At 36.6% G+C, this 12,101-nt stretch overlaps 1 protein-coding gene across 2 annotated transcripts in view; it reads right to left on the bottom strand.

Annotated features, from left to right (window-relative positions):
- The window catches only part of LOC104884620 (wall-associated receptor kinase 5), a 14,540-nt gene extending 5,072 nt beyond the window's left edge, over window positions 1-9,468 (bottom strand). The window contains exon 1 of one of the 2 annotated variants that reach the window (XM_010669306.4): window positions 8,435-9,468. In XM_010669306.4, coding sequence (XP_010667608.1) covers window positions 8,435-9,404 — 970 coding nt within the window. In that variant the 5' untranslated portion in view covers window positions 9,405-9,468. The remainder of the gene's footprint in view (window positions 1-8,434) is intronic. The other variant, XM_010669305.4, reaches the window with a different exon arrangement.
- Between the last annotated feature and the right edge of the window lie 2,633 nt (window positions 9,469-12,101).

Raw genomic sequence — 12,101 nt, 5'->3', positions numbered from 1 at the left:
ATTTGTTTTCACCAGAATCAGGTGCTAAAATCTTAAATTTGTGCAAAGTTCAAAAATTTTGTGTGGAAACTAGCATCAATTTACCACTAAAAAAAACTTACATATCAAATGAGGAAAAAATCCTCCAAATTTTCAGATTTGAAAAAATGAAAAACAACTTACAACACTATAGACTCAGTACCAGAAGAGGAAAAAAATAGGAAAAATAGATTTAATCAGTTCCAACTATTGGCGTCCTGAGAAAAACATTCCCAACTATGATTTTTTATTATTCAGTCCTAACTTTAACCCCACCTTTATACTAGTGGTCCAAGTGGACTGGTGACTTGCTAAACCGGTAAAAAATGAACTAACCCTTATTTTTTATTTTTCTTTCACCAGTTTTTCTCTACCCCTCTTTCAGTCTTTCTCTTTCCTCTCTACTTCCTCCCCTTCCCCTACCACCCCACCACCATACAACCACCAATGCCACCACCCTCATCCCTCCGCCCCGCACATCCTTCTCCCAGCCCCCACCCCGCAGTCCTAGAACACCTCTACTGGTTGCTGCCCACCCTCTAACCCCCAACCCAAATCCCGTGCATCCTCCCTATTTCTCTCTCGCCTCACTAGTAGAATAAATGCTATTTGCTGCGGTGATGTTTGCTGCGGTTTTACCTATACGCAGCAATATAACACACAAAAAGAAAAGAAAAAATAAAAATTGACAATATTGCTACAGTTCCCACCCAAAACCGCAGCAATATTGTCTAACGGGCACTTTTTAAAAATAATGTGGGGCCCTGAACAACAAATATTGCTACGGTTTCCACGTAGGACCGCAATAATATATTAAAAAATATTTTTTTTTATATATTGATGCGGTCCTACGTGGAAACCGCAACAATATTAACCAAAAAAAGACAGGGCACTCGCGTGTGAAATATAAAACACAAGACTTAGGGTTTCTTCCCTCACTTTCCATCTCTCTCTTAGCGCCTCTCTCTCAACCCTCTCTCCCCTCTCTCAGCCTCTCAACCCTCTCTTCATCTCCCACGCAGTTCTCTCTCATCACTCTCAACGTCACTTCATCTCTTCGCCTCCGACCAGTTTCTTTGACCGCCTTCCTTCGAACGAAGCGGACGCGACGAAGCCAATCGCAGCCTCCGACGAGTTTCTTTCGTCGCCGTGCCTCTTCCTCGACCGCAAGTCGTCATTGGCCGACGTTGAAGCCGTTCATGTTCATATTCTCGACGTTGAAGCCGTTGAAGCCGTCGTCCTTCGCGATGTTCATTTCACGACGAAGTGTTTTCTTTATTTTCTTTATTTTTTATTTTTATGTTCGATTTAGATCTCACAATAATTTCTGTATTTTTTATTTTCTGAATTTTTTTAAATTTCTGTATTTTAAAATTGTCGCGTGGTTGTGGAGATGTTGGTGGCGGGTTTTGCTACATTTTGTTCCAATGATGAAAGTAGTGAACATCTAATAAAGTCTTAAGTTTAGTCTGTTGTTTTGTTTTTAGCAATGGAGGTTTCACTTAGTGAATTTTTGGTGTTTGAAGTTTGAAGTTTGGAGTTTGGAGGAGGGTATGGTCTGGGAAGTGTGGATCGTTAGTCGGAAATGCTAGATTTTAGGGGGGAATTTGGCATGTGATGATAGTCAGATGAGAGAAAAGACTCGTAGTGGGTTAGTAGAGAGGTGGGTAAAGAGGTAAGAAATGGGTAGGAAAGCATAGTAAAATAGTGAATCTAATTGCCGTGAGTCCTTGACTAGCGAGCCAACTGAAGAAATTGCTTTGTTTAGTTTTCAGTCTATTTAACTACATTTTAGCTAAATGAGTAGTGTCTATGTTTCTTTATATTCTACTCCCTCTGTTTAGCTGGTTGATCTGATATAATGTTTTAGTTACTTTTAGTTTTTATTGCATTTTAAGTACTTTTAACATTGAAAATTTTAATTTCAAATTTTTTTTTTTTTTTTGAAAAAATGTACCTATTGCTGCGGGTTTGGCCCAAAACCGCAGCAATATGTGTACTTTTTTAATATTAAAAAAATGCATATTGTTGCGGTTTGGCCTAAAAAACCGCCGCAATATTGGTAGATATTGTTGCGGTTTAAAACTGCAGCAATATAATTAATACCTATTGCTGCCCTCTTAATTGCTGTGCGCCCAAAACCGCATCAATATGCCACTTTTTGACCGCAGCAAATAGCATTTATTCTATTAGTGCCTTCATCTTTAAGGGTTTTCGGGAGGTGGCTTCAAAGGTGGCGAAGGTGTTTCGGGGGTGGGGGAGGTGTTTTTGGGGGTGATTTCGGGGGTGGGGGAGGTGTTTCAAAGTGATTTTGGGGGTGGTGGCAGCGGGACAAGGGAGTGAGTTTTAGGACGGAGGAGGGGTGGCTGGAGCAGGGGAGGGGTTTAGGCACATAATGGGTGGTTGGGGCAGGGGAGCTGAAGGAATGAGATATTTCGAGGGAGGGGTGGCTGGAGCAGGGGGAGGGGTGGCAGGGAAGGGTTTTCGGGTGCAGGGATTTTTACAGGCGGGATGAGGGTTGGCTGAGGAAGGGGGTGGGTAGCGGGGGCAGGAGAAGGGTTGGCGGGTGAGGGGTTAGGGGAGGTGGGGGATGGGGTAGTGGGTAGTGGGGTGGAAGGTGATTGGGGTGGGTGGTAGTTAAGAGGAGGAGGGAACAGTGAAGGAAGGATGGAGTGAGGAAGAAGATAGCAAAAAAAAAAGCAAATTACCTGCTACGATAGGTTTCTAAGTTCTAACCTGCTGAGACTATTATTGTAAAATACCCTTCAAAGTTGGGACTGAACAATAAAATACCATATTTGGGACTGTTTTTGTCAGGACACCCATAGTTGGGACTGATTATATCAATTTTCCAAAATAATATTCACCACTACATATTTAATAGCGATTTTTCATATACATTAGATGAGGAAAAAAAAGTTCAACAACATATTAAGAAATAAACTACATCGCCATTTTCCTCATCAGTAGATCTATAAAAAAAATTTAACTAAAACTAAAATCTAGGACCTTGATCTTCTTCAACTTCATCAAGCATGCATCGAGTACAACATTCAAATTCTTGATGCACCGAAGCAGCGAGTTAAGAGATTCAGGCGAGAGGAGGTGCCGGAGATGTGTGAGTGACAAAATTGCAAAAAAATATTAACTTTGATCCGATGATTTTGAGATGAAGGAGAATGAAGTGTGAACAGTGCTGGGATCTCCTCCGTACGAATAATGCTGCCGCGTTTTGTGGTGTTGATGACAGATGACGTGGGTTTTGGTGGTGGTGATTCGGTGGTGGTGGGAGAGAGTGAGGGTTGTTGGTGAAAGTGGGAGGGAGAGAGGAACGCAAGTGAGAGTAAGAGAAAGAGAAATGCAACTGAAGATCGAAGGTTGAGCAACTGATTTGTGAAGGCACACCTCTTTTATATTATAAGATGATATGTGTCGGATGGGCCTTGTGGGTCTGACGCAGATATTGTTAGAATTTTTTAATTTTCTACGGGTGGTCATGTGTACTTCTTTTCTTGAGATATGTAGAAAGGAAAGCTTTGTTGACATTTGTATTTTGTCTACTCATGTTTTTGAGTGCCTTATTTTTATAATCTTAAATGGCACATTTGACTCTATTTCAGAAGTCATAACTTCTTAGTTTGTTTGCTTTTGCCCTTTTTTTTTTCTAGCAAAGACATATTTAGGTCAAATCTGTGATTGGTGAACTGAAGGAACATTTCCAATCACATTCAATGAGATCTTACAAAATAGGATTCCAAAGGTATGATTCCAATGGTGCCCCTTATTTTCTCTCTTTCTCTTTCTTACCAAATGTTGTTTTATTTGATATTGCAAATCAATTAGTCCAACCTTTTCTGATTCACGTAGCTTGAAGAAGCTATAGAGTCGATTACAAAAAGTACTAGTTTGAAAGGCTCGTTGGAATTGATCCGGCAATGGCATTTCGACTGTAATTAGAGGTTGATGCAATCCTTGACTAGATCTTTTTACTAGAGCCAGTAAAACGGTAGCTACTAAGGCGTAAATTGCTCGTTTTTGTTGATTGTCTTGGAGTAGTAATGTAAAATAGGGGTGCTTGTTGAAATAAATAGGGAGATGTTCAAGGAGGTGTAGCGAAGAGAGGCAGGGTTCTAGGGAGTTCATTTTTTAGAAATGAGGGATGAAAGGAAGATGGAGAAGAGGGGCAGGTGTTGGATAAGAAAGAGTAGCTGGTGACATTTTGAGATTCGATGGGAATGAGGAGGAGAGAGTGAGGTTATCACCCTAGGTGATAGAATTATGTATAGCATATTATATAATAAAATAGGGCATTGTTGGAGCATGTTTAATATTCATTTTATTATATGATACACTTTCGCTGTTCTTTTGAGGATCGAGAGCGAGTTTGAGACAATTTGAGTAAGCAGTTGTAGGAGAATATTTTGTTATTTGAGTTTCTTTTTGGAAAAAAAGTAATGGTAATACAAGGATAGGGGAGAGTTATTGAGAAGGATGGAGAAAAGTCTAGAAGAGGGAAGATGAGCAGATGAGAGTTGAGGAGAAGATATGAAATGTTAGAGGTTGAGTAAGGGAGGAAAAAACAATAAGAATATCAAAGTGAGAAAGAAAGAGTCGGTTTTGAAGAGAAAAGTAGTGTTGTTCGACCTTATTTCTTATTAAATAAATACGAATAATAGAAAAATACATGAATAATTACAGTTGGAAAATCTATTTAACTAAAAGAGTAATTATGTGAACCACGTAATGATATATGAGAGATTGAGGAGTGAAATGTGCGTATTGAGCTTAGTAACACATTAATTAGACGAGAACATAACTTGCATTGTAAGCTTGAAATGGCAGAGGTTATCATGGACGTCAATTTTTGCTTTTTCACATCTATAATTCAAAATTAAACATAAAATTTTTGTTGCAATGTGTAGCCTTGTCCTTGGAATGTCTAGAATGTTCAATATTTCTGTGTTTGCTATCAATTAATCTTTCATGAATTTACAGGTATGATTTCATGCCTCTCCAAGGCTTGGAGTTAGATTATTAGTTCTACTACTTGGATTATGTCTTGTAGTAATCAAGGAGTTCCCATGTAGCATCCCAAGGAAAAATTGACTGGGAAGCTATATGTAATTTACTTTTAGATATGGACTTTCGCGGAGAATGGAGCTCTGAAGAGATGGTTGTATTTCAGTCTTGAAGTGGCAATATCTTAGAAAGACTAAGCAGATGTAGCATCACTTGGCTTTTACAATAATCGAAATCTTCTGAACTCTTATGTAAATAAGATAATGCACATATCTTTCGATTTTATTAGCTTTTTTTGGTAGACCACTTTTCGTGCACCATTACAAAATAATTGGTTGACGGACTAATCATACCAAGGATTCATATTATTGCAACTTTTGTTTTTTTTTTTTGTCTTCTTGGTTTTGGATTATGCCTCTATATAACAATTAGTTGATAGCTAATAGTTGTTTTCAGTAGTTGCTCTCTAGTAGCCGACATAACAAGTTGAATATATATATGTGGTAACATTTAGCAAATTTTGGATAGTTGTTAGTTTCGAATGCATAAAATGACTTTAAGGATTTTCTCTTAATGGAAGTTCATTCATAAATAAACTACTTGAAGCGGTACTCATATAGTCATATAGTTTCATCATTACCCTTGATAAAATAATTGTCATCAATTTTTAGTAAGAAATTACAAAAATATGGTATATTTAACATGATAAATTTACATAAGTTAATACCTTACGAAACTAATAGTATCCATTATTAAGTCTAATTGAAGTGGAACTCATATGTCATAGTTTGTTCTTTCTCTTCCCTTTCTTTATAAGTTGTCAGTTGAGGTACGAGAACTTTATTGCATCTATCCTATGGAGTTCATCTTTTATGAACTACATATGTTCAACATCCAAGGGGGCAGAGTTGGCCATGGCCTCTATATCCTCCAATTTTATGTTATCATTTTTCTTTATATGAAATATAGACTTCTATTTTCCTCGTAAAGTAATCGAGGAAGATTTTTTTTCCTTCTACAAAAAAACAATTTCATCACCCTATATTCACTTATTGTAGGAAAAAATATCATAGATAACTTAAGTTGATTACTAATACATTTTAATTTATATACAAGGCCACTAAGTTCATGTAAGTTAAGGCCAATAGTTTGGATTATAACTACAAAAAAATTATAACTACATAGCTTATGCTCTTAACTATCAAGTTTAAATGTTTTTGTTTTCCCTAAATGGATTATGCTAATGATCAGGACCGGTCCAGGCAGTTCGGGGGCCCTAGGCAAAACAATATTTATGGGACCCTATCCCGGTATTAAATAGTTTGGGTTGGAGGTTCGACGAAATAATTCTTAGAGCAACACACTACAGTCATATCAATTTGTTAGGACATCTCCCTTTGAGTCTCTGCACCTATTTTTTTTATTCTTGTTTTATGAATCATAGCTTCACAAAATTAAGAAATTAATAAAAAAATAAATACAAATATCGGATCAATAACAATATTCAACTATGAAATTACGGTTCTTGATTTCAACAATAAAAAAATAGGCAAAACGTTTTAGAGTTTTGATGGAAATTAAAGTTGGAACTTGTTGATGCATTTAATGGCTTGGATTTATTGGCCAATTGGAGTTTAAAGAATCCTTGAAAACATAGGATCATTGTACGTATTAGACATGAGATAATAGATTATGGAACAGTTCTTTTTAATTCCCTTCTAAATCATAACAACCTCGTAAAAATTCTTGGGCCCCTTTCAGGCCCTGGGCCCTAGGCGGTCGCCCCTTTGGTCTAGGCTCAGGGCTAGACCTGATAATGATAAACATTTAGTTGTACGTAATTATTTTTGCTATCTTAGGAGGCTGCGCGCAAAACGCGCAGTCCAACAACTAACAAAATGGAAAAATAGAAATTTGTATAGAAATTCATAAATATCAATTCTCTCATAAGAACGATATCATTTATGTCCTGTATTTCAAAATTAATATTTTAATTTAAATTTGTACTTTTTATAGAGTATCTTTGACTAACTCACTAAAATCCAAACTTTCAGTATCAAGTGGCCGAAGTGGCTGCTAGCGTGCTACAGTTTAATTGTAATTCCTCTATTTCAAAATCAATGTTTTAATTTAAATTGGAACTTTTCTATAGACTATCTTTGATTAACTCACTAAAATCCTAACTTTCAGTATCAAGTGGCGCAAGTGGCTGCTAGCCTGCTACAATTTAATTTACAATTTTCCTGCATACTGGCCAGTGGCCAGTCCACTGGGTTCTAACGTGCTACACTAGCTTTCCTACCTCTAGTTTATTTATCCATATAAGTTACATACTACAGACACAGTAAACTTCTAGTCGTATGGTAGGAATAGTTTAGAATTGATATTCGTCAAGTTACATACCAAGTCATGTGGGTGCATGATTTTCAAATTCATAGTAGGAATATATTATTATTGATGTCAACATACTTCAATGCCTTTGCTTTGATGAAACTACTGTTAATTTAAGTGCCGGAACTCGAAAGATATTTAAGAGAATTAAAAATATAATATTTATTTTTAAAGGAGTTATAAATAAAAATTCAGCTATTTTATTTAAAACATTTACATATTTAACATTAATTTTTAGTAAAATTTAAAAGTTGGGGAGATCACAGTGGGAGACTGCAGCTCACCAGTCACCAGCTCCCACCTACTTCCATAGGTCATTTGTGATGTCAAAGCAAATCAAAGACCAGTTGCTAGATGGTGAACTCGTATTTACCATTAGAATGGTAGACAAAGCCTAAAACGCAGCTCAAAAAACATAAAACGCGTGAAACTAATGCACATCAACTGCTCTTCAATAAACATGTGAAAATAAAGTACATCAATTGTTCTCCAATGAACATCGATCTCGACGATTCTCCTTTGTTAACCTTTAGCTTTATGTTTCTTAGTTTGTTTATTGCAGATATTTCTTTGTTCATTGTGTATTCTTTGTTTGTTCATTAGGTTGAGTGGTCGTTTATCAGATATTTCCTCTTATGTTCATCTTTTTTTCTTGTTGTTCATTGCTGATTTAGATATTAATTGAGTCTCGTGTATTGTTCTTTTGTTCTTTTGCTTAGTTTGTTCATTGAGGATGTTGTTTTGTTTATTATGTTGAATGGTGCACACCATTTAGATGATAGACACGTGTCTACCATCTAATTTGCGATCAAAGACTAATATAGCTAAATTGTCACTTTAGATCTCAAAATATTTACTCTAATTGTTTTAAAAGTTACCAAAACATATTAAAATTTACCGTAGTTTTTGCATAATTGTAAGAAACAAAACACAAGTTTTGCTATAAACAAATATTTTAATCAGAAATGAACCATATAATTCATGAATTGAAATTTAGATATCGTACCTATGCAGCCTTGCGGGAGGTATGGGTTCCCTGTAAATCCATCTTTGCATTTGCAATGATATCCAGCTTGGTTTGGTGAATCTTCACATAAAGTGTTACTTTTGCACAAGCAAGTCCCATTTGATTGAGCAACAGAGCATTTTTCTGTTCCAATTGCCCAATTAAAAACTACGGGAAGTCTTATATTGTTTTTCAGGTAGAAGTTTAAGTCTTGAGTCAAATTCATTTTATGGTATCTATACTCATTCTTTGCCACAGGATAAGCAGCACTACATGGATTGAACGATAAAACATTGCTATGATTCGAATAGCTTCCGATTGTCGTCGAGATGTTTGTCACTTCATCCGGGAGCGAGGCAACACAACAACCAACACCGTTGCAAGCATCGTTGGGCACTTCTACTAGGTCGTTGCAACTAGTCATGCAGCCGGTTTGGTAAGGTTTGCCATGCCTAATACCAGTGAACCAAACATATGTGTCGCACCCCATGCCTATTAGCAAATTATTTGTGCTAGAAATTGTAAATCCTCTTATGTTGACCAAGGCAGTGTAATTGCGATTGAACTTGTTTTCATCGTAGCATTCGTAAGAGATGTCACGGTTAATGCATATTTCTCCTGTTAGTACTGAGGTGTTGAACACCGCGAAATTTGTACCGAACAATGGCTGTGGAGGTGTCGTGTTGTAGTCACAAAATATTTTGAAGTTGTTATGAGGGTCTTCATAGTAACAACCATCTTCTAAACCAAATGGATAGGGAATGCTAACGTTTCCACACCTTTCTGGGCAATGCGGAGCTATGACTTGCGGTGTCCGCGACGACGATGATGCAAACATATCCCCTGCCATAAGTAGAACTAACACCCAAACCATGAATATTATTGATAGATGAACGTGACATAAATAGCCCATGCCTAATGATTTTCTGAGTGTTGTTTGCTTTGATTTTGAACCAAGTCTAGAGTTCATATGAACATATTAAATACTTCTTGATGACCACCTACCAGCATCATCGCTCTTTAAATAAAAGTTAGTTATAGAGGACAATATAATATTCCGTATTCATTAGTTTAACCTTTTCAAACGTCACCTACTACTTCCAAAAACAGCGTAGGCACAAGTCATACATCTATCTAGTACGACTAGTAGTTGTCAATGTCTTTTTGTAGAGTGGCTTTAGTTGAAATAATTACAAATTTCTCTTACGTAAAACATCACTAGATATACATTGAAGTCCAAGTTGAGATTTAACTATACAAGAAATCATGTTGGTTTGGCTGTTAAGAGAGTATTATATAGTTAGACAATCTAAAAAATAATTATTTACTTCCTGAAAGATAATCACAAAAGCCGAAATTAAATTAAGGACGCAAATTTTTTGAAGAAAAACAATACTACTTGTGTACCGTGTCTATTTGGTGCATGTTTTGGATAACAGCACAAGACCGTAACCCAAACTAAATTCGGCAGCTTGGATAGATTTTGACTTGCAAAACTCAAAAATAACTGGGAAGCTGTAAAATGTTATGAGCTTTACGATGAAAAGATAAGTTATTTAAAACAAGATTTACTTCTATTTAAAAATGAAATAGAGAAAAATACAATGTATATAAAATACAAAAGTCAAAATATTAGGATAGCTTTATAGCCGTAATTTCACTCGTCTACTCTTTTGTCTCTCTCACAGTCTCACTCATCTATTTTGCTCCTCTCGTCGCTGCTATATGATGACTTTTTTCCTTTGAGCTATGTGTGTAAAGATTGAACAGTGCCAGACAAATTTGTTTTAGCTGTAGGTAAGCATTCATTTTATTTGTTCTCTCTTAATGTTGTGCCGGGACAAATGCTGCATTTATGGAGAACAACTTACAAAACTTAGGGAATCACCCTTAGAATATTCCTATGGTCACAAGACGCAAACATAAAAGGCACATAGACCCAAAAAGATAAGTAGTAGAGTAATAGTTTATATAATTACATGAATGCCATTAAGATAGTTTTCTCTTCTCATCTCAACACCCCCCCTCAAACTGAGAGTAGTTAGCCATTAAGATAGTTTTCTCTTCTCATCTCAACACTCCCCCTCAAACTGAGAGTGGTGAAGACACTCCCAGCTTGGTCAGTCGCAGTTGATGTTGAGCCACAAGAAGTTGTTTAGTGAATGTTTCAACTACTGCTTGGATAAGGGAATGTAAGTGGGTTGAATGATGTCTTATTGAGCTTTGTCTCTGATAAAATGACAGTCAATTTCCACATGTTTTGTCTTATCATGGTGCATTGAGTTTGCGAAAATAGCTAGAGCAGCTTCATATATTGTCACAAATAACAGGAATAGTGCCAATATGAGGAAGAACTGAGTCTTTAAGAAGTTGCTTCAACCAAAAGACTTCACACACAGTGAGGGGAATGGATCTATATTCATCCTTAGTTGTGGAACTAGCAACAACATTTTGTCTTTTAATCTTTCAAGAGATAGGAGAATGGCCTAACATGAATCAAAAACCAGAAGTATATCTTCTAGTGAGAGATGCACTTGAGGATGAGGTAAGAAGTATGACTTTATCTGAGGTGCCAGAGAGGTACCTAAGTACTCTTTTTGCTTCTTGAAGGTGAACACAAGTTGGTTTATGCATGAATTGGATGAGAAGATGAATAGAAAATGTATGTCGGCTTGGTGAGAGTGAGATAAATGAGCTTTCTAATAAGTTTGATAAACCGAAGCATCAAGCAAAGGATCTCCAAAGTCTGCAGTAAGTTTGACATGAGAGTTCATAGGGATTTTGATAGATTTTGCAATGAGTCATATTGTACTGCTTGAGTGCATTTGTGAGACATTTTTTCCAAGAGAAAGAAGCCCTCCTTGGTTCTGCCAACTTCAATATCTAGGAAGTATCATATTAGCTCCCCTAGGTCCTTCATATGAAACTTAGTAAGAAGAAATCGCTTAGCTGCTTGTATACAATGCATATCAGTGCTAGCTATCAAAAGATCATCAGCATATACTAAGGTAGCAGTAAAAGAGCCTCCTTCTGCTTAGTAAATAGAGAGTAATCTGATTTTGATTAATGAAATTTAAAGCTTTTAAGAGCATCACTTAATTTTGCAATCCACTGCCTAGGGGCTTGTTTCAAGCCATAGAGATTTGTTCAACTTGCAAACTTTGTTGGACTTTGGTTCATTGTGGAACTCCCCCTCATACTTAACTGCAATTCTATGGCCTAGGTCATGATACCCAGGTGGTAGGGTCAAATACAACAGTTTCATGTAATTCACCATGGAAAAAGCATTATTAACATCCATTTGGTGCACAATCCAGTTTTGAATAGAAGCAACAATTAGGAGAGATCTCACTATTGCTAGCTGAACCACACGAGCAGATGTCTCTTCATAAACTATATCATACCTTTGTCTATTCCTAAAAACCACCAACCTTGCCTTGAGTCTATCAGGACTCCCATTTGGATTATTTAGTCTTATATAACCATTTACACCCGATAGGTTTTTCTTGGGTGGAAGGTCAGTTACTTCCCATGTGTGATTAAGTTCAAGAGCACTCAACTCCTCATTCATTGCACACACCTACTATGGTTGAAGAACAATATGTTTGAAGTTTTTAGGCGTAATGCTACTCTTAGTGATGATTTGAGACATGAAACATAGAAACTG

This window comes from Beta vulgaris, chromosome 3, assembly GCF_026745355.1.
Source record: "Beta vulgaris subsp. vulgaris cultivar EL10 chromosome 3, EL10.2, whole genome shotgun sequence".
NCBI classification, from domain to species: Eukaryota; Viridiplantae; Streptophyta; class Magnoliopsida; order Caryophyllales; family Amaranthaceae; genus Beta; species Beta vulgaris.
Note: the sequence above shows the minus strand (reverse complement) of the source record. Positions and strands in the feature narration are given on the sequence as shown.